At 23.3% G+C, this 22562-nt stretch overlaps 7 protein-coding genes across 7 annotated transcripts; 3 read left to right on the top strand and 4 right to left on the bottom strand. All coding sequences in view use genetic code 6, as the record gives it.

Annotated features, from left to right (window-relative positions):
• Positions 1-487: 487 nt before the first annotated feature.
• TTHERM_00295679 (cation channel family transporter) lies at positions 488-1427 on the top strand (the record flags this gene model as incomplete). The annotated part of the gene is made up of 6 exons (XM_001470705.2): positions 488-592; positions 674-696; positions 745-835; positions 892-986; positions 1066-1176; positions 1241-1427. The coding sequence occupies 6 exons, from the start codon at positions 488-490 to the stop codon at positions 1425-1427; spliced, it is 612 nt and encodes a 203-aa protein (XP_001470755.1).
• Positions 1428-1814: 387 nt separating this feature from the next.
• Positions 1815-3188, bottom strand: TTHERM_00295690 (hypothetical protein; the record flags this gene model as incomplete). Its single annotated transcript, XM_001013201.2, has 1 exon — positions 1815-3188. Exon 1 carries the CDS (start codon positions 3156-3158, stop codon positions 1815-1817), a length of 1344 nt encoding a protein of 447 aa, XP_001013201.2. The 5' UTR covers positions 3159-3188.
• Positions 3189-4724: 1536 nt separating this feature from the next.
• TTHERM_00295700 (S-(hydroxymethyl)glutathione dehydrogenase/class III alcohol dehydrogenase) lies at positions 4725-7194 on the top strand (the record flags this gene model as incomplete). The annotated part of the gene is made up of 3 exons (XM_001013202.3): positions 4725-5118; positions 5286-5787; positions 6039-7194. The coding sequence occupies 3 exons, from the start codon at positions 4725-4727 to the stop codon at positions 7192-7194; spliced, it is 2052 nt and encodes a 683-aa protein (XP_001013202.1).
• Positions 7195-9461: 2267 nt separating this feature from the next.
• Positions 9462-9848, bottom strand: TTHERM_000295699 (transmembrane protein, putative; the record flags this gene model as incomplete). Its single annotated transcript, XM_012796886.1, has 1 exon — positions 9462-9848. The coding sequence occupies one exon, from the start codon at positions 9846-9848 to the stop codon at positions 9462-9464; it is 387 nt and encodes a 128-aa protein (XP_012652340.1).
• A 1703-nt stretch (positions 9849-11551) lies between these two features.
• On the top strand, positions 11552-14046 carry TTHERM_00295730 (cysteine-rich secretory family protein; the record flags this gene model as incomplete). The annotated part of the gene is made up of 4 exons (XM_001013205.2): positions 11552-13505; positions 13567-13802; positions 13856-13941; positions 13995-14046. Exons 1-4 carry the CDS (start codon positions 11612-11614, stop codon positions 14044-14046), a joined length of 2268 nt encoding a protein of 755 aa, XP_001013205.2. The 5' UTR covers positions 11552-11611.
• Positions 14047-14850: 804 nt separating this feature from the next.
• On the bottom strand, positions 14851-17850 carry TTHERM_00295740 (cyclin-dependent kinase-like Serine/Threonine kinase family protein; the record flags this gene model as incomplete). The annotated part of the gene is made up of 10 exons (XM_001013206.2): positions 14851-15589; positions 15651-15722; positions 15784-16404; positions 16484-16592; positions 16642-16818; positions 16881-17010; positions 17084-17234; positions 17333-17493; positions 17543-17691; positions 17736-17850. 10 exons carry the CDS (start codon positions 17848-17850, stop codon positions 14851-14853), a joined length of 2424 nt encoding a protein of 807 aa, XP_001013206.2.
• Positions 17851-18383: 533 nt separating this feature from the next.
• Positions 18384-22047, bottom strand: TTHERM_00295750 (AT hook motif protein; the record flags this gene model as incomplete). Its single annotated transcript, XM_001013207.2, has 8 exons — positions 18384-20260; positions 20311-20653; positions 20701-20812; positions 20868-20944; positions 20998-21282; positions 21413-21574; positions 21702-21868; positions 21933-22047. The coding sequence occupies 8 exons, from the start codon at positions 22045-22047 to the stop codon at positions 18384-18386; spliced, it is 3138 nt and encodes a 1045-aa protein (XP_001013207.2).
• Between the last annotated feature and the right edge of the window lie 515 nt (positions 22048-22562).

Here is a 22562-nt window from a genome sequence, read left to right as displayed (position 1 = left end):
TTTTAGTAGACTAAGATTAAAAATATATTCATTTATGATATAAATTTTTATTTTATTATTATATTAATGTTAAATTGAGTAATTATTGTTTAATTATTTATCTTATTTGTTTTTTGGTCAAATTAAATTATAAAATAAATTTCATTAAAGTTAAAATAAATATGCACTATGAAGGAATTTGATATTTTCTTTATTTGTAAAAATATCTTTAAAATAAAAGTAGATGATTTCATTTTAAAATTTTTGAAGAAAAGCTGGCCCAAATACAAACATAAAAATAAATGTAAGATAGAAAAAATAATTTAATATTTGTTTTTTAATTAATTTTATAAACTTACTTATAATTAATTAGATTTATTTTGTTTCAGGTAATAAATTAATTTCGCAAGTTAAATAAAGTGATTCAGATCCTATAAAAGAAGTCTACTCATTAAATTTATAATATTGAAAAATAAAAACATAAGAAATTTAATATCTAAATACAAAAATGCAAAATAAATTTAATCATGCTTATAATTTAATTATCACAAGTAAATATTATATGGTATTCTTGAGCACTTAGCTTATTGTTTCGGTTTGCGTTCTTGTTTATGTAAATTTTATTATAAATTGGTTTTTTCTTTTATTTTTAGTGCAAAATTTAACTAATAGTATATTATATATATATAAATAGATACTTTAAAATCCTGCTGAGAAGTAATTAGCCATTTCAATAAAATTAAGAAAATTAAATAATTTATGAAGTTTAAAAAAGCCAGTAGTTTTAATTGTTGAAGTTGTTTTAGCTATCACTATACTGTTAGACATACTTCTTAGATTAATAAAAGAAAAGAAAGTAGAAATTAAAGTATTTTTGATAAAAATTACGTTTATTTTAAAATAAATAAATAGGCATTTTTTAATGATTGCTGGAATCTATTTGATATTATTTCCCTGATAATAATAAGCTCACTGCTTATTATATTTTATTAAAATGAATATCATCTGTAATTAATTTAGCTTTTTATATCATATTTTTTAATGTCTTCATTTTAATACTTAAAATTAATAAAATTTCTAATATAGAAGCGAAATAGAAATTAGCAAAGGCATGGAAAATGATGATATAATTGGTGTTATTCTTATCTCATTCCGCTATATAATTCAAATATTTAGAATATGCGCTTCAATCAGAAAGTAAATAAAACTCTACTTTAAAACAAATATTAACCAAAAATAATCTTATCAATGATATTAAAAGGTAAAATTAAAGCAGAATTCTCAATAAATAAGTAAAGGAAATCAATCTTTAAGATTTTTAAGTAGAGAATACAAATATCAAAGATATACAAGCAGAAAATTTTTAAAATCATTTAGAAAATATTAATAAAATGAATTCGTAAACAAATAGAACATAAAACGATTCAGCTATTAATCATAAACACTGATTTCAAAAATAAAATCCCTCCTCTTTTAATTAAAAAAAAATCTATTTCATGAGTTTTATTTTTTTAAATATAAAGTTTCTAATGTTAAATAAAAGTGTTTATATTTTAATGCTTCTCGTATTTTTATTATCCATTTCATGTTAATTTAACTAAAAATATAATTTCAGATCAATTAAACTATTTTTGTTTTTAAAATGAAAAATATTTTTTGTTCAGTTTGATAATCAAAAATAGAATTTGAAGAATTATAGATTTTAAGTAATAATAAAAATAAAACACAGAATTCTAATATAAATTAATTAAAATAATTTAGCTTATTTCGTCTAATTATGGAATGCTTATATGGTTTTTATGTTTATTTTAATTATACAAATTTATGATTTTTAATCAGTAGTGATGAAATTTAGTACTATTATTTTAAAATGTATATTGAGCACCACTTTACTTTCCTATTTCATCTGTTTATTGATTACTTGGAAAAAGCAAATAACCCTTATTTTATTATGGGTTGATATCTTAAATAATATTGTTTTGATATAATTAAGCATATTGAGGAGGTTGATTATTTACTTATTTTATTGCCTCTTAGGGGTAATTATTACCTTTAATTTATTGTTAAAATTATTCATATTTTTCAATTTCTTAATTTTTATATTGCTTGTAAAGATTCTGTAATTCATTCTAATATAATTTTTCAGATAAATCTTTATCTAATTCTACTTACTAAGGTTGGGTTTAATTTTTGGTTTGAATTGAGTTTTTAAGCTGTTCGTTCATAGATAAGTTTAATTATTAAAGATATTGAGAATTATTTTATGTTTTATTTTAGGTATCGTTTAGCTATTAATTTTCGGGGAAGGAGTGGTAGGATAAAGAACTTTGAGACAAAGGTGTACCTGTTTTAATTGAAAAGGGGATATCTTTCCTTTACTATATTCTTGCTATAAAGCTTTAATCAGAGGGAGCACTTAAATTTTGAGAGTATTGGTAGGGACCTTTCATATCTTAAAACCTGCCTAATGGGTGAATATCTTTTTTTTCGTCTGATAAGAATGCTTGGTTATTATAATTTAAGTAGAAATGCTTGTTTTGAATTTAAGCTAATTAAGCCAGTTAAATATTCAAATCATATATTTTATTATCATTAGAAAGTAGTTTAGTTTCTTAGTTTTGTAAAGAATAAATAAACTAATTGCATTTTTCACTATCTTTATAAGAAGTTTAAACAAAGTTTGAAGTAAGTATTTGAATCATGTATTTAATGCCTTTATGCCCATCTATTTTTCTAGCTATATTATCGAGTTCATTATTCTTTTCTTTTAAAAACTATTCTACAATCATTAATTGCTATTCCAAATGATTTGTTTCATTTTTTTGTATAATTTCTACTTCCTCTTGTAGGCAATTAAAAAAATCATTTATGACAGTTTAAATCTTTTACTTGAATTCACCTAGCTATTAAGAAAGAGTTTTTGAATTCGCACGGTATTCATAGAATTCTTTTAATTTTTAATAATTTTAACCAAAAGTACTATATAATTATCTAACTGTTTTAAGTACGTCCTGATATGTTTAAGATATTGTTTCAATCTAAGGTTAATCTTTGCTATTAAAATGAAACTAGTAATGATCATTTATGCATTCTGAGCATAAAGGCATAGAGCAGGTAGGAGTTCTGCAAAAATTTGTTATTGGCTTTTGTTTATGGTAAATACAAAACTACTCAATCATCTCCTAAAAAATAAATAATTTAAACTTTTGCTAATATCTATCTTAATTATTTATAATATTTATTAATTTTTTATTTGAAAATGTATCTATACAAAATAAAATTGTTTATAACTTTTAATAAAAATTCATAAATCTAATAACTTAGATAAGTTTTTAAAAATATTTCAGTATTATTTGTAATTTTAAAATTAAAAGTTGATATTTGTATTCAAGAAATTATCTTAAAAAATGTATACTTTGATAGTCATATCAATTTTTTCAAATCTTTATTATTTATTTAAAGCTCAATTTATCTACCATTTTTTTATTATAAATTAAGTCAAAATATTTCAATTCATAAAATTTATTTCAAGAGAAAAAAATATTCTGAATTTATAATCAAATTTAAAAAAATATTTTTGATTTTTATTCCATTTTCATTAAAAATAAATAATAAATCCATATTAATTTGACTTGTAATATTTCAAAAGATGAAATGCCTCAATATTAATACAAATTTTATGAAAAGTTAAAATAAAACATATATTGTTTTAGTTTTTTAATCAATATCTTTAAATATTTTTTAAAAAATTAGAAATATTAAATGATAAAAGACTAAAAAATAAAATAATATAAATTATTTTTTGAGATAAAAAAAATTATTTCAAAATTTTATTGCTCAAATCAATAAATTAATTATATTTATAAACGAAAAGTTGTTGTGTCAAATAAGGGATAAAAATATAATTAAATTAAATTATTTTAAAATTTTATTTTATTTTTTTTAATAATTTTTAATATTAAATCATAAAAAATATTTTTATTTTGATTAAACTATATGTCATAGATATTTATGTAAAATGATTTAAAATTAGTTAATTTACTTTCCATGAAACTAAAATTAAAATAAATTAAAAATATTTAATTTTAAGTTAGATTTAATTAGTTTTATTTATTTAATCTAATTTACTCATTTATTTCTTTTATGCTTTAATAATTTTTTAAAATTCCATTAAATTAACTAGAACAAATTATATAAACTCAATTAAGTTTTTTAAAGTGGAGAGTTAATTAAAATGGATCATAAAACTAATAAATTTAGAACTATTCCAGAAAATATTTAACTTTCAAAATTATAAATTTTAAAAAGAGTAAATAACTTTCTTACTTTCAAACTCTAACAAAATTATTTTTTCTGGATGCTCTGCGATAACCTCAAAATTTTCTTTCCAAGTTTTCAAAACGCCAAAAAAATATTATAATAAGTCAAATTGAATCTCATATTTTGTTTAACTTGTCTTATACATCCTAATAGCATGAAAAATAAATATACTTAATGAACATTCTATTAAATTTCAGAATTTATTGATGATTAGACATACACTTAATTTTGTTAATAAAAATATATCTAAAGGATAGCAACAATTCTTCCTTGCGATTCTAATTTTTATATTTAATTAATAGATCAGAATTGGGATCTTTTAAACTTGATATTTCACAACTCACAAATAAAAAAAATAATATCTTTCTAAATAATTAAATATTGAATCAATTTATAAATTGTCTAAAAAATTTTAAGTTTTTCAAATGGACGCATCTTTACTCTCTGAATTCCTTAAAACTGCTGGCCAAACCATCACTTGTAAGGCTGCTGTAGCTTGGGAAGCTAACAAACCTTTAGATTACACTGACATTTAAGTTGCTCCTCCTAAGAAAGGAGAAGTTCGTATTAAAGTTTTTGCAAATGCTCTTTGCCATACTGATATTTACACCTTAGAAGGACACGATCCTGAAGGTCTTTTCCCAAGCATTCTTGGTCATGAAGGTACAGGTATTGTTGAAAGTATTGGTGAAGGAGTTACTTCTGTTAAGCCTGGTGATATTGTTATTCCTTGCTACACACCTGAATGCAGGGAATTCTCTTGTATTTATTGTAACAATGAAAACACTAACCTTTGTCCTAAGATTAGAGCCTTCTAAGGTAAAAATTACTTTTATTTATTAATAATTAATATAGCTTAGCTTTCTATGAAGAACTACAACAATACTATGACTTTTAAGGAATTTTATTAAAAGGATAAAGGCATAATTTATAAATTCTACTTACCATTAAATGATAAAGTGTAATATTATTAATTTTAATTAAAGGAAAGGGTTTGATGCCTGATGGTACAAGCAGATTTTCTAAGGATGGTAAAACTATCTATCACTTTATGGGGTGTTCTAGTTTCTCTGAATACACAGTTGTTGCTGAAATTTCTTGTGCTAAAGTTAGCGACAAGATTGATGTTAACCAAATGTGTCTTTTGGGTTGTGGTATCAGCACTGGTTGGGGTGCTGCAATTAATACTTGCAAAGTAAGACCTGGATCAACAGTTGTCGTATTTGGTCTTGGTGCAGTTGGTTTAGCAGTAGTTCAAGCTGCTAAAATTAAAGGAGCAAGAAAAATTGTTGGTATTGATCTTAACAGTGAAAAATTCACTTTAGCTAAAGATTTCGGTTGCACTGAATGCTGGAATCCTAAAGAGTTGGACGGTAAGACCATTAAGGAACACCTTATTTCCTTAGAACCTTGGGGTTATGATTTCACATTTGATTGCACTGGTATCACTGCTGTTATGAGAGATGCTTTAGAAATTGCTCACAGAGGGTAATTAGTTTTTAAAAGATGTTTTATATAGATATTCAAAATAGTTAATCAGTAACAAAAAAGATTCTTTGTGAATTGGTTAGGAATAGGAAGAGAAAATTCACAATTTAATAAAAAAAATTTTATTGATAATTAATTTTTTAGGGTTTCCATCTAATTTTGAATATTTTTAATTACTATTGATCTTTGAATAAACAAGCAAATGTAGGATTAAATTTATTAAATAAATTTTATGATTATTAATTATATAGATTTGGTGAAAGTTGCGTTATTGGTGTTGCTGCTTCTGGTCATGAAATTTCTACTAGACCATTCTAATTAGTTACTGGTAGATAATGGAAAGGAACTGCCTTTGGTGGATGGAAAAGCAGAACTGAAGTTCCCTAATTAGTTTAACAAGTATCTACTGGGGAATTGCCAATTCAAAAATACATTACTCATGAAATTAAGGGCTTACAAAATGTCAACTAAGCTATTGATGCTTTACACTCAGGAAAATGCTTGCGTGCAGTTGTTCATATCAACGAAAGACCTGATTTCAACAAAGAATAGGTATCAAAGTTAGTCCCTCGTGTTTATTCTAATGCAAGAAGTCATAATGGATGGGTAAAGAGAGTAAAGCATTATTCTGAATCTCTTTAATGCGAAATGCAATTTTCAATTTACATCCCTGATAAGAAGTCTCGTAATGCTTAACTTCCCCCTGTTCTTTATTATCTTAGTGGACTTACTTGCACTGATGAAAACGCTTTGGTAAAATCTGGCTTCTAAAGATATGCCTCTGAACTCGGTATTGCTGTTGTATTCCCTGACACCTCACCTCGTGTTGATATTGAAGGTGATAACGAAAGTTGGGACTTTGGTAAATCAGCTGGATTCTACTTAAATGCTACTTAAGAAAAATGGAGAAAGAACTACAATATGTTCACCTATATCTCTGAAGAATTACCAAAATTGATTGGAGAATTCTTCCCTGTTGATGTAAGCAGAGCTGGTATTACTGGTCACTCTATGGGTGGTATGGGAGCTCTTAACATATTCTTAAAGAACCCAGGTAAATATTTGAGTGTCTCTGCCTTTGCTCCTATTTGCAATCCCACTTAGTGCCCTTGGGGAGTTAAGGCTTTCACTAACTATTTAGGCTCTGTAGAAGCTGGTAAATAGTATGATCCAACTGAACTTATTGTTTAATATAATGGTCCCAAGGCTAAGATTTTAATTGATCAAGGTACTCATGACTCATTCCTTTACAATTAACTTCATCCTTAAAATTTCTTAAAGGCTGCATCTTCAGTTAATTACCCTGTTGAATTCAGATATCAAAATAACTATGATCACCTCTACTTCTTTGTAGAGACCTTCATGGGAGATCATTTCAAGCACCATGCTTAATATCTTCTTAGATGATTTAAAATATAAATAAATTAATATCTATAAATTTTCTATTACATGTTTTTTACTGTGTTGAATAGTATAAAAATGAATGAACTAATATTATTTTATTTGAATCTTATGAATACAATTTTAAAAATATAAAATTATGTGAAATAAAAAAAATTGAAATATCACTAACTTTAATCTTAGGTTATAATCATTAATTTAACATAGTATTTTTGTAAAAGTAAAAGAGTAAATAAAGCAAAATTGACATTAATAATTAATCAGATATCCACAAAAAAGTTAAGTATAGTTTGTTCCTTCCTTAACTTTCTACTAGTAATAGTCTTTAGAATTAGTGTTTTTGGATATATCGATATTCAATTCGTTTAAAGATCTTTTGATTTTTTTCTTAAAAAATTCATAACTAGTGTTTCACTATATATTTCATAAATTAAAGCATTTCCCCCATTTATTTGTTTTGTTTTTTAAAATTAATTTTCTTATTAATTAAAGTCTATAGATTAGAAAATAACTATTTTAAGAATTAGATTTTCTAAGATTTCTCAGTTCATATGAATCAAAGGAAGTTTATAGTCAATGAGCAGTTCAATTAATAAGTTCTAATCTAATAAGTTTACATGGATTTAATAATAATAAAAAACTAAAATGAAAGTAAAAATTATTAATTTTTTCTAGTCTAACACAAAAAATCTGCTAAGAAATAGAAAGTAATTTAGAAATATAAATTTTTTAAAAAAAATGGATGAAAATTGAAATGGAGATTTATAAAGTTAGATTTTTCTAAATAGTGTAATCATAAAGAAGAATACTTAGAGAAAGAAATTTAATCAATAAGCTTTTAAATGTACTTACTTTTATATGGAAATAGTAATAACAAATTAATATAGATGAAACCAATGAATGAGGTTATTTAATAGAAAAAAGAAAGAAGAAATTATGCATTAAATAAATATTAAATCAAACAAAATTAATATTAAGTAGAAATAAGGGTAATTGCAAAGCATATATTTGAAAATAATAGGGCATTCATTCGTAAAAATATAGTTTTAATGTAAATAAATCCTAATGTTAGGTAAATTAAGTAAATCTACTTGATTTTAATTTGTTGGATATGATCTAGTAAATTAATTTACTCATTGCACTCCTAATAATTTTTACTCAAAAAATCGATATAAATATCTATATTAACTTTTCCAATTAATGCTTCCAGTTTTCCCATAAATTTACTTCTATTAAAAATGATAATTGTTAAAAATTAAATAATTTATAAAAGATAATTTCAAAAAAATAATAACTATCTATAAGAGTCAAAAAGCTATCAAAAAGTCCATTGAAATTAGGAGTTTTTGAATATCTTTTTACAAAAGGTTAGCGAAAGCTAAAGCATTCAATTCACACAAAAAAAAGTAAATAATTAATAAGACGAATATTTGAAACTTGATAATAATTAATTTTTGAAGGCTCAAATGAAAAAAATTCATTTTTTATGCTTAATATTCCTATTTATTACTCGCGGGTTTAGTATCTTGCAGCTGATTAATTATAATTCAGATCATTTCCTTGATGAGTTTTTAATTTTGTTGATTATAATACTTTTGGAAAGAGTTGCCAATATTCTTTATTCATAATATTACATCTATTAAGCTTATCGCAACATCCAAATCAACATCGTCTAATTTATATCAAGTCTAGTTTTTCTTGATTATACTAATATGGGTATGCAAAGAAAAGAAGACCTACACTTTAGCCATTACATATTCATCAGAAACATGAATTTTACAGTTTACTTGTTGAGCGTTTTACCTCTTATCTTAAATTTTACTTGCATTCATTATACAACAGGAGAATAGATGTTTTTTGTTTATCCTCTGACAATATTTTTTTTATTATTTACTATGGCCTTTGTTTCTACTGTTTACATCTATGAGAATGAGTAGAATGTCAGCAAAAAAAAATATATAACTACCTTTTTAATTTAGTATTTAAGATGCTATTCAATATGGAACTTAACTTCCCAGCTTTTTTACAGAGTGAGTCTTTATTTGCTCATTTATTGCATTTCGGTCCTGCTAAGTACTTTTCTATTTTTTGGAATTACAAAAGAAGCTACTATTCCAAATTAATTGATGAATGCTTAAATAGGAAATAACAATAATTTTAACAATTTAAACATGTCAAAATACAAAGACAAAGCAAGATTTATCAAAGTTTTGATAACTCAGGCTCTAATGATGGTTCTTATTGAAAATATTTGGGCTTTTAGTGAAAAAACTTCAAAGAAACCTTCTATTAGAAAAATTGCATAATCTGTGGGTATTTATGCCTTTTTTTATATTTCTTTTATTGTAAAGATGAGTATATTTCATTATGAAAACGCGCTAGATTATCCTATATACTTGTATGGAGTACTTTGTCACATTGAAATATATTACTGCATAAAGAATATACTGTTTTATTATAAGTATGGTCCCTATTAAGATGCTATCCAATTGAAATATGAAGGTTCGATACGAGAATTAGATTTAGAAACGTCTCTAATCAAGAAGTATTAAAATAGAGTATTGCTCACTAAATTTAACTTAAACATTCAACTTGAAAATTCTTCTGCAATTGATGAGTTGAATTTGAACTTATTTGAATTTACAAAATAAATTTCCCATATCTTGTTCAAAATAAGCTAAAACTCATGCAGGATTTCTATAAATATTTCAAACACTGAAGAGTTGATTTTATATCGCAAAGATAATGAATTAATTTTTGGCATAAAGAGAAACGCAAACGACTTTACTATTAAATTTCTTCTCTCACTTTACAACAATATATAACAATATGATTTATACACAAAATCTAAAATATTAAACATCTACTTCACAAATAAGGATTAGCTGAAAAGAACTATTTTAAAATTAGAAAAGGTCCTAATACAAGACTATAACGCTTGTATCCAACCTAAAATTATTTTAAATTTTAAGGAAATAGAAATTTTCAACAAAATGAATTCAGCCTATCAATAATAATATTTAACTACTTGCTTATTTTACAAATAAATTTAGAACTTCCTTCCTATCAATCCAAATGCTGTTCTCTTTGATCTTTACGAATAAAATCCATTCTGATACCTACCAACTTACCTATGTATTAATCTAACTATACAATTAATTAAATAAATAAATATCTCTATACCAACTTATCCTCAAGCCTTTCTATCAAATAAACAAATAAATAAATAAATATAAATAATATAATAACATAATTTTTCATTTATTCAAATTAAACTACTAATAAATTTAAATTATATATCTTTCTCTGTGTATTTCATTTTTAATGTTAGCGATAATAAAATAATAATCTTGAACTTATTCATTTCTCTTTCATTTACAATTGCTGTAAAAATAAAAAAATATATTTACTTAATACAACGAATTATTAAACAGATAAATTTGTTTCATGAATAGCTCTCAAAATTATACCTTATTAGCATGAATTAATTAATTGATTTTATTTGAATTATTTTTTTTTCATGTGATAACTATCTCACAAATTGCTAATAGATACCACTAGAACTATTTTTAATAGTTAACACACATTTATTTAATTTAAATTTTAAAATTATTAGTTTATCTTCTTTAGTAATAGCATCATATTTTTTGCTTTTATCCTAATCATTTCTATAAATTTGTAAACAATTACTAGAAAAATTAATCAAGAGGTAGTTAGTTATACAACCTTAACCTAATTTTAGTGGCTAATTTTATTATCAATACTTTTTATCCTAATAAGCAATATTAAATACTAACTTAATCTCTTTCAAACAAAAAATATTTTACATTTTATTTAAAAAAAAGATTAGTAAGAAACCACTAACTTTTAGCTTTCGTTTGCTTTCAATAATAAAAATAAATTATTTTATAGTATATACTTAATTAATGCTATTAATGGTTATTATGCTTACAGATAATAATATTTATTTAAAAAAAATTATATTTTATTGGAACATCCTTACAGGCAGTATTTGAGTTTTTAACCATCTAAATTCTTTTTACATTTTAACTTCTCGACAAATACTAAATCTAAAATAAATTACTATGAATATAAATCATTGTTTTTATTAAAAATTCTTAATAATAAATTAGAAAATAAATTTTAATTTAAATTCATTTAATATTTGCTATTAAAACATGATATTTTAAATTAAACTTATTAAAAAACTTTTTGTAATATAATGAAAAATTCTAGAATATTTTTAATTTTATAATCTATGTAAGAATTTATACAATAAAAAATTGTTATAGATAAATATTTCATAATTCATCAAATTAATTCAGATCTGATCAAGTAAAAAATTGTTTAATTTTAATTAGATTTAGTAGAAAATTAATTTGATTTAATTCTAGATAAAAAAAATTTTTTTTTAATTGGTAAAATGGAATTTTTAAATCGATTTAGTCAAGATTTTTAAATTAAATTATTTTAATTCACACCAAACGAGCTTAAACTATTCTTTGATATTCATTTTTGGCTTAAAGAAGAAACAGATGAAGCCAAAATTGAAGAAACATTAAAAAAATTTTATCCTTAACACTTCTTAAAAGAAAATGTCTTAAATATTCCAAAAGACTCTGTATTTTTTTCACAAAACGAACCCCTCAAAGATAAAAACAATCAAATTGAAGATAAGTTTGATACTTAAAATGTGATTGAAAGGTTATATCAGTTTTTATAGGCCTGCGAGGAACCAAGTCTGTCAAAAAAAATAATATAGAATATAATAAATATAATATCTAGTGCTAAATAGGGTGAAATTATTAATATTAATTTTAATGAACTTAATTAATAGAATAAAAGCTTACTAGTAGAACTATTAAAAAGTATTCAGATCACTTAAATATAAAATAATTCTTTTTTGTTTTAGTCCAGCAGCTAAGCTACACAATATTTCATTCATATATCTAAGTAACTAGTATAAGATATAGATACTTCTTTTATTAAGGAAAACGCTTCGTAATAGATATTCATCTAAAATATGCTACAGTAAGAGAGAGTTCAAAGTTAGTACTAAGCATTAGAGAAAAGACAAATTTTAGACAAATAATCAAAATCCTTAGATTATATAATAAATGATAAAGATAATGACCCTTTAATTGATTTAGAAGAAGATCAATAAAAATAATAATAAGATGATGATGAAAAAAGAATAATTTTCAGCTAAAATATAAATGTCAACTAAAATTAGAATAAATTTGAAGAAGAATAAAATATTTAGCAATAATAAATGGAAATGATCGAAGAAATAAGTGATGAAGAAATTGAAGAAATTAAATAAAAAATAAATTAAGTGATGCAGACATGCTAATTAAAAAAATAATTTATGCAAATAAGCCATTTGATAATATTCAAGATGAATCCTTTAAAAGAAGGGGATAGTTTTGAGTTAGATTTAGATAAGTTTTAAAATAAAAATTAAATAGTTGAATTGCTTGAATCTATTGGAGTATTTAATATTTAAAATAATAACTACGGGTTGTTTACAACACCTTAAAAGTTTGGTTTTTTTAAGTAATTTGCTAAAAATTTAATTGAAGAAGTAGATGATAAAGCTCCTGTTTCTGAAATTTAGTAAAATTAAAATAAAGCTAATGAATAATTTATTTTTGAAGAGTAAAAATTGCTTGAAAATTTATATTTGGTCATATAAGCTTTTGAAGGTCAAGCTTAATCAGTAAATCAGATAAAGTTTATAATATAGAAAATTTAACAAATCAATGAAGGAGAGAAATTTCAATTAAATCTATCTTTGTTTTCAGATGAATAGAAAAGAGCAATTTTTTTACTTTTTGAGTCTTTAGGTATTTTTGAAATTAATGCCAATATCTTTTAGCTCTTTTCATCTAATTAAAATATTCAGCTATTTGTAAGCTTATCCAATGAATTGCTTAATGACATGTAGAGCTAAATTAATCAAATATAAAATGGTTAATAACCTATAGGAGATATTAAATAAATAAATGATAGAGCATAACTGACAAAACTTGCTCAGTAACGTAAAAAATAACAAAATTACTAAGATAGCCCTTAAACTCATGCTTAAATAAGCAGCCGAGAATAAATGGAAGAATATCGTAGAAATAAAAGATAAAAAGATTTAAATAAGAGCAGGTTTACTGGTAAAAATATAATGACTCTTGAAAGGCTAGAAGAGTTAGAAGAGAAAAAGTATGAATTTATGAATGAAAATCCCTCAGCCTAAGTACCTAATAAAGTTATAACTATGAGAGATATTGAAAATATGACAATAGCAGAAAATTTATAAAAATTTGGTAATGATTAAAATTAGGTTGTATAATATATATATATAAATATTTTAAATAATATCAAAAGGGAAGTAGGCACTAGAGTACACAAATTAATTTAGAAGATAAAATAATTTACCTGATTTAATTTGGAATAATTAGCTTACATTTATTGGAATGAAACATTCTTAAAATATGGCTGAAGGTTTAGTTCCGTTTGGTCATGATGGTTTTAACGACAGAGTTAGGTAAATTACATTTTCTTATAGAAGTGTTGCAGAAAATGTAGCCTATTGCAGTGCTGGATACAGCAATATTCCAAAAGTAAGAAAATTAAAAATAGAATATTTTTATATAGTATTTAACTTAAATAATAGACTATTGTAGATGGATGGATCAACTCTCCTGGCCATAGGAAAAATATGCTTTCGAATTCAAATGTTTGTGGAATTGCTGTTTACAGGTTTATTTAATTTTACATCTTTATAAAATATAATTTCTTTTAACTTTATAAAGGAATAACAAGGGATTTTGGTATTTTACTTAATTGTTTGCACTAAAGGTATGAAAATCATTGGAGGAAGACATAAATAGTTAAAATAGTTCCTATTCAGTAATTGGATGATTAAAATATTAAACTTTTGAATTTAAAATGGATTCAAAAAATATTTTGTTTTATATATATTTTTATGAATTAATTGTGAGTAAATTGATAAGATTGTGGGTCAATAATTAACTTATTATATCTGAAATAATTTTATTTAATTAAATTCAATAACTGAACAAGAATACATGTACATTCGATAAAAAAACTAAAATATATATAAATTTAAATACTTTCAATTGTCTTTAATTAATGCTTTTTTGTATTAAATTTTCATATTAATATATTATACTTTAAGACCTTTAACTAAAATAAGTACAAACATTTTAAGAGTGCAGATCTTAGCTAATGAGGATTGAGGTGTATCTTATTAAAAATGAAATTTTGTTAAATATTTTAAGCTAATTTTTTAACATTAAACATACTTAAAGTTGCTAAGGTAAATAAATAAAATTAATTGTTATAATAAATTAGATATGCAAAACATTTAAATATATAATGATATCATGTTAAATTATTGATTTTAACATAAGATTTTACAATGAAATATTAATCATTAATTTATAAAATTTATTGTAAACTATTTTTTATGGAATGAACTAAAATTTTTTTATTTTGAAAATTTAATTTTTAAATTTTATGTTGGTTGATATTTTATTTAAGATTTTTTAATTAAAATTAGGCTTTAAATAATTTATTTTAAAGAATTCATTTTTTATATAGGAGTTTTTAAAAAATTATAATTTATTGTCATTATTTCAAATAAATTCATTAACTTTTTTTTTGAGGGCTTGGTAGAGAGCTTTCCTAGTAATCTTCATAGACTGGCATCTAAAATTCAAATTAATTTGACTTAGAACCAACAATAAAATTACTATTTTATTTATAAAGATTGCTTATATTATGTTCAAAAACTGCATTGATCTTTACATCAACTATTTCATCATATTTTCTTTCTGTTGGAATCCCTCTTAAACATTTTGAATTAAGCATATCATTTTCTTCCTCTTCATATTCATCAGTTTCTTTAGTTTTTATATTATTTTTAGAGGGAATACGTACCTTAGAGTTAGATCGAGTTTAGTTTCTTGGTATATTTTAATCTTGTTGTTAATACTAAAATTTTTTATTTTTTTTCTCTGGAGAATCTTGGTTTTCTTCGTCATCTTCACCATCAACTTCGTCAATTTTATTAGCATTTATGTTAAAAGTGTTATTATATATTTATTATTATTACTATTTCAATAATCCATCTTATAATCCATTATTTTAACTTGTTTGAAAATTATCATTTGGTAGTTACTACTAATTTTCTTAATCCTCTTCAATATCATCTTTCAAAAATGCATTACTATTGACAGGTTTGTATTTCTAGCCTTTACTTTTTTAATCAGAATTAGTATAAAGCTAATTTTCTAATCCTTCTTTTACAATATTTTGTTTAGCTTAAATTGAGCTATTAGTTTGGTCTGGATTATAAAATACGCTGAGCTTTTGTCCTTCAATTCTTTAAAATATGAAAAATAAAAAATAACTCAAAATAATTATAAAAATTAAATAAAATTTACGATTGGATCGAAGGATCTTTTGGGTTGTTATCTTGAAAGGAGTATTCTTCATAAAAAAGACTAGGACTCTTTCTATAAGAATAAATATATATTTTTTTTATTATTATATATTATAAAAAATAAATAAAAATACATTCTTATGTTTGTTTCTGTATTATCTTCTTACCCTGAGTATTGTTGATTTGATTCTTCTAAAATAGTCCTTAAAGAGTCTCTTTTATTTTAGTTATTTTTAACATTTACAGTAAATGTAGTAGTAAGATTTGACTATTAGTTTTATTATACAATTTATTATTAGTTTTATTATACAATTTATTATTGTTAGCTTAATTGCTGTTGTTGATTAATAAATAGCTCGTGTTTGGAAGGTTACTCTTACAGGGCATTTACAATATTATCACCAGAAGATGAAGATGATGAATTCTTTTTATATTATTTTTTAATTGAAGCATTCCTTTTACGAGTAAGTGTAGAACTTTTTTCGTTTTTTTCAATATCTGTATCAACAATAAATGGATGTTGTAGAAGCTAATCGACATTCCATCTTTCTTCAGGTTTAATTTAAAAACAGTGTAATAAAAAATCTGAAAGTTTTTCACTTATTTATAAATTCTCTAAAAACTAAGGTGGTTATTTTAGTAAACCAACTCTTAGAATTATAGTTTCTGCTAAAAAGTTAGAAAAGGGAGGTTTTCCAGTAATCATTTCATAAACAGTGCATCCTAAACTCCAAATATCTGAGAATCTGCTATTACTAGATATATGTTGAAAATTATTTTAAATATTATTTTTAATACTTATTTCTTTTTTATATTTTATTAGTTAATAATTACCATGTTCCAGATCTACACACCTCAGGTGCCATCCAATTTGGCGTTCCCTATGGTAACTTTAACTATCCTTCGTCTATCTCTTAACTGATACTCTTTGCAAGCCCAAAATCTATTTTTTAATAAATCATGATATTCAAAAAAAGCTTTTAAAAATATACCTGCAAGCTTGCAAACTCCATCTGAATCCACTAATATATTAGCACCCTTAATATCTCTATGAGTAATTCCATGGTAGTGCAAGTATTATAATCCATATAATATATCCGTTGTATATTTTCTTATTAAAGGCTCACTAAATTTTCCAAATTTTTAAATTAATCTCCACAGCGATCCACCTAATTTTAGGTTTTATATAATATTTACAAAAATATTTTAGAGAAAAATCTATGCTATTTACCGGAAACATACTCACAAACAATACCAATATGATCTTTAGCTTTATGCTCTTAAATTCCATAGTATCTTACAATATTTTTATGTCTCATTTATTTTAATATTTTTACTTCGTCAATTATAGACTTGTATTTCTATTTCATCAAACATAAAATATAAAATATTTTTTTTTTGTAAATTTAGATAATTAATAAATTAATTAATTACTTATTTTCTATCATATTACGTTTCTATCAATTTTACTGCAACGATTTCTCCAGTGTTTTTGTTATGACCTAAAACAACTGTTCCAAAAGTTCCTTTTCCCAATATTTTATCATCTGTTTTGCCAGGTATCCATTTCTATTTACCCATTTAACTTTTTATTAAAATATTATAAATAAATTAATAAATTAACATAAATTTTCTTTATTTTTTTATAAAATTTATTTATAAGAACTATTTATATATTAATACTTCTCTAACTCTATTTGCTCTTTTAACTGAGTCTCTTCATTAACCAAGTATTATTAAACTTTTATGTACTATTCTCTAGTGAAATAAGCATCACTATTTTCTTTTTTAAATTGCTCTTCTTCTAAATTAATTTATGGAGTAACAGGAGCTGCTTTTTCAAGCTATTAAATTTTAATAATTTACATTTAGCAAAAAAAATATTGATTTTACCTAAATTTCATTACTAATATTGCAAACTTGTTTCTCTTCCTAAGTTTTTTGTGTTTTAGGAGATGTTGGAACTATTGTTTCTTCTTATTTATTGTTTATTGACAAATTTTATTATGGTGTATTCATATCTTAAATGTTGTTATCTAATTCTATAAAAATGTATTTGCTTAAATTCTTAAAATTGTATTCATACTTTAGGTTAAATTTGATGATTCTTTATTTTACATTTATTCTGGAGATATCATATTTGATTTATTTTCTTTTTTTTATTTTGATTTAGCGCATGAATTAGAAAAAGAAGATCCCATTTTTGCAAAATAAAATCAATTCTAAATTTCTTTAGCTAGTAAATATATTTTATTATAAGCTGTGCTTAGCTAAAATGGTTTAAACTTTCTTTATAATAGACCTAAAATTTCTATTATGTCTTAAGTTAAAATGCTAAGTAAGAATAATACAAAAAAGCAACCTTTTTTGAAATAAATTCTACTCAATTAAGCTCTATATTTTTTATTAATGTTTGATTTAGTTATAAATTTAATATATATTTTAGAAATTATCCTTCTCCTAAATTATTAATCACAATTTATTTTAATGGCACTAATTAGATATAAAAAATATAGTAAAATTTTAGAATATACTTATGTAAAAGCAGGCAATAACGCAAATATAATAGATAAGTTTGAAATTAACATACAAAATAAACTTTCATGCTTAAAAATTTCTTGTTCTTTTTTTTGAGTTAAATATTGAGATCAATAGTATAGCATATAAATTAATTATAGATAGATAGATTTATTTATAAATTCGTAATAAACAAATACAACTTTTATAAACTATTTCATTTTTTACGTCCTCTTTAAATTATTTTTTTAGGAGGTCTTCCTTTTTTTCTAGGCATATCACTTGTTTATTCTGATTTATAAGAGCTTGATTTATCTTTTACTATTTTTTTCTATTTAGGTATTTCTTTTTTCTTTTGTGTATTTGAATCATTACTATTAGTTCTTTATGACCTTCTTGTTCTCACTCCATTAGCAGGACTTTCTTCACTTTCTTATTGTTCTCCACTGTTCTCACTCTCTTGTTCCTCATCTTCATCTTCATTTTCCATAGATTAATCATCTTCATCTTCTTAACTTTAATTTTCAGATTTTTCTTAATCTTCTCCTTAGCTTTCATCGTTTTACTGGTTTTCATCATTATCTTCTTTATCTTGATTGCTTGAACTGTTAATATCTTTATCATTACTATTGTCTTCATCATCTATTTATAGCTTTTCTTTCTTTTTACCAACTTTTGTTTTCTTCTAATCAAAGTCTTCATCTTCATCATCATAATCATCAGAAATATCTTTTTTCTTAAGGTTACTCTTTTCTTTCTTTCTTTTTCTCTTATCTTCTTCTTCATAATCTTCTTCATCTTAATTTGTTTAGCTCTTATCTTTTTCTTCATCATCTTCTGAATTTTCTTAAAGTTTGCTTCGTAAATTTAATGATTTTTTGACCTGTATTTTGTTGGATTCCTTTTTATCTTCTTCATCTTATCCTTGTTATTTGTTTTCTTCTCCACTGTTTGATAAATGCTGTAAGTGTCTGGTAAATCTTGTTCTTAATGGTTTTTATATGATTTTTTGTTTTTTATTAGGGAAATTCGAACTTTCTTAATCTTCTGATTCAGTCTCCTCGTTTTATTATTTCTGTTAATACTCCTCTTTTCTAGGTCTACCTCTTCTACCTGTCTTTACTGGTTACTTTTTGACCTAGAATTCCTCATCTTAACTATCTTCTACAACTTAGTTTGATTCTTCATCATCTTCTACTCTTCGTTTTGATATTTTTGATTATGTTTAAGATTGTTATATTTTTGAATCCGTTTCTTAAGCAATAGACTGTTTTTCTTTATCATCTACCTTTGATGCACTTTCTACCTCCATTCCTTCTGCATTTTAACTATTTTCATTTTATTAATTTTACTAGTCTTTATCATTCTATTAATTTTATGCAGACTCTTCGTCGATCATTTATTACTTTTCATCTTTTTTAGCTAATGGTTTTCTACCTCTCTTTCCTTAGACAATAGATTTATTTTTTGGAGGTCTTCCTCTTTTGCCTGAAGATTTTTTAGCTACACTTCCGTAATCTTCATCATCTTCATCATCAACATCAAATTAATCTTCGTCATCTTCCTCTAGATATTTGTCCTTTTTTTTATTTAGATCACTTTTAACTGCTTTAGAATCGACAGATGTATTTTTAGTAATATGAAGGGACTCTTCATCCATTTTATCTTCTTTTTAATTATCTTCATCGTTTTTTATTTTAGAGTTTCCTTCATCACCTTCATCATCCCCATCAGATTAATTTTCCTTAATGTTAATATCATCTTACATTTATGCTCCCTCTTCATCTTTTTCTTTATCTTAATCTCCAATATTTTTAGAAGAAGCCCTTATAAGTGATTCACTCATACTTTTTGGTTTTCTGCCTCTCTTTTTCCCTTAATATGTTTGCTTTTTTGGAGGTCTTCCTCTCCCCCTTCTAATAACTACACTGCCATCAGTGTTAGATTCTTAATCACCTTCATTTTAAGCACCTTGATTACTTTCATCCTCTTTTTCAATATTATCTTAATTTGTTGCATCTTTTGTGTTTTATGTACCATTATTTATTCCGTTCTAACTTGCTTAATTATTAGCTTATTGCTCAATTTCCTAGACTGATTTGTAAAAATAAAAATAAATCTTTATTTATGCTAAGTATAAATACTCTTTTTGTTAATTGCTTATAAGTCATCTTCATCATCACTATCATCTTCGTCCTCAACATCACTAGAAACTATTTCACCTCTTTCTTTTCTCTCCTTTTTTTCTTTTTTTCTCTTTTCTTAATCTTCGTGCCAAGCTTTAGATTTTCTTCCTCTTCTCTTTTATGGTAAAACTTCTTCTTCTTACCTATAAACAACAATACCAGCAAGAAAACTAGCAAAGAGGTCTTCTAATTTTTCATTTACAATTTTTAAATTACTTTCTGTTAGCTCTTTCATTGTTGGAAATAATTTCATAAGAGCTATCTTCAAAGAGTAAATACTAGTAAAATCCTAAACGCTTAACTAAAATAGAATTTATTAATTATAATGTTAAACGATCTTTATTTTACTAAATTTGTGTAATCCTTCACATAGTCACCTAATAGAGGGAAGTAAGATAGACATATCTCATAATATTAAACTGCCTAGGCTACTCTCCATTAAGAAAGATCTAGCATATCCCTAGTATTACATTTATTGAATAAGTTTAAACTAATATTTACAAAAAAGAAATTACAAGATATAGAAAGCAATTTTACATTTTTTACATTCAAAACTTGGGGCATTATTTACATAATTGCAATTTTTACAACTCTAAATTATAAATAATCTTCTTAATTAATGCCATATTTTTAAATTTATATTACACGTCTATCCCTAATATATGATGCCTTTCCAATAGGTTGTATTTAAGAATTAGAGGATCTCCTCATTTCATCTAATTTACGCTGTCTAGCAGTTTTTTTTTAGTCTTCTTCTTATTACTCTCTTAGCTAGCTTTATAATTTTGATTCATTTAAACCATTAATTTTGGAACTATTTGCAATTCCTTCTTTTATATCTTCATCTAATTCATATTCTTCATCATCATTTTTTTAATCTTTATTCTTTAACCTTGGATTATATGTGTTTCTTTCTACGTAGTCGATAAGCTATAAAATTAATTATAATATTTTTTCTAAAATTTAAAATATTTTTTGAAGTTTTGCTAAAAATAATAAATATTTTAATTCATATAAACTAAATTAATTATTTAAAGAGTATTTAAAAAAAGATTTTTACTTAGTAAATCAGAGAAGATTTTAGCCTAGTCCTGTTTATTTCAGGAAGATTCAATGTATCACATAACTCATTAACAAAATCTTCTACTGAAACATTTTCGTCATTTAAATTCCAATCAAATCTATCCTTTATAACTAAATTTTCGTTGATCTCAATATCTAACTATTTAATTGAATATTTTTATAATTTATGCAATACATCATATCAAAAATTAAATTTGTCTAATAATTTGAAGCGAATACTACTAGATGCCTTATAAAAAAATTTTATTCTTAAAATAGTTAATTACTTCAACAGGTACAAACTTTCTTTCTTCTGATAGACGACTTATTTTAATTTTTGGTTTTTTATAGCTCTTAACATAAACAGTAGAATTCTAAATTTCTTCTAATTTAGACTCATAATTTTCTAAATAAGTATCTAAATGTATCATATCTTTAAAGTAACTGCTTATACCTGCAATATATTTTATAGATCTATGTAAATATTTGAGCTAAAAAGCTATGAAAATTATTTTTACTTGTTAAACCTGTTTTTATCTTTGTTATTAATTTATACTTATTTACTTAATTATTACAAAAAGACCGCCTTTAATTAATAATTTTTATTAAATTAATAATCTAGATAACAGTCATATTCGCAAAACAAATCTCTAAAGCATACATATTTCTTAAATTATTGTATATTAATATCTAAATATCTTTATTCATGGATTTTAATTCTTAAAATATAAATAATTTACTGTCTTCTACCTTTTTTCAAGATATTTCAGACATTTTCACTAGATTTTCTTAATTAAATCCTAATTTTTTCAGTTTACTTTTTAAAAAATTTACTGAATTATGTAAGCAATTTCCAATCTTTTACCATTTTATCCATTAAAATTTTTAATTTTTAAAATTTAAGTCATTTAAATAAAAATTCAAACATTTTTTAAAGATTTGGTTTTATTCAAACTATTTATGTTTAAAAATAAAATTAAAAATAATTTCATTTATACATACAAATTTAATTTTTGCTATTGTAATTACCAAAAATAAGATTGTAGTTAAATTCTATTTTTAAAATTGCTTAAAATTCTATTTTAATCAAAAGATTTTCAACAAAATAATAATTTTAATTAAATAAAAATTAAATGTAATAATAACAA

This window comes from Tetrahymena thermophila, assembly GCF_000189635.1.
Source record: "Tetrahymena thermophila SB210 genomic scaffold scf_8254688, whole genome shotgun sequence".
Lineage (NCBI taxonomy): Eukaryota > Ciliophora > Oligohymenophorea > Hymenostomatida > Tetrahymenidae > Tetrahymena > Tetrahymena thermophila.
This window is presented reverse-complemented; position numbering and strand designations above follow the sequence as displayed.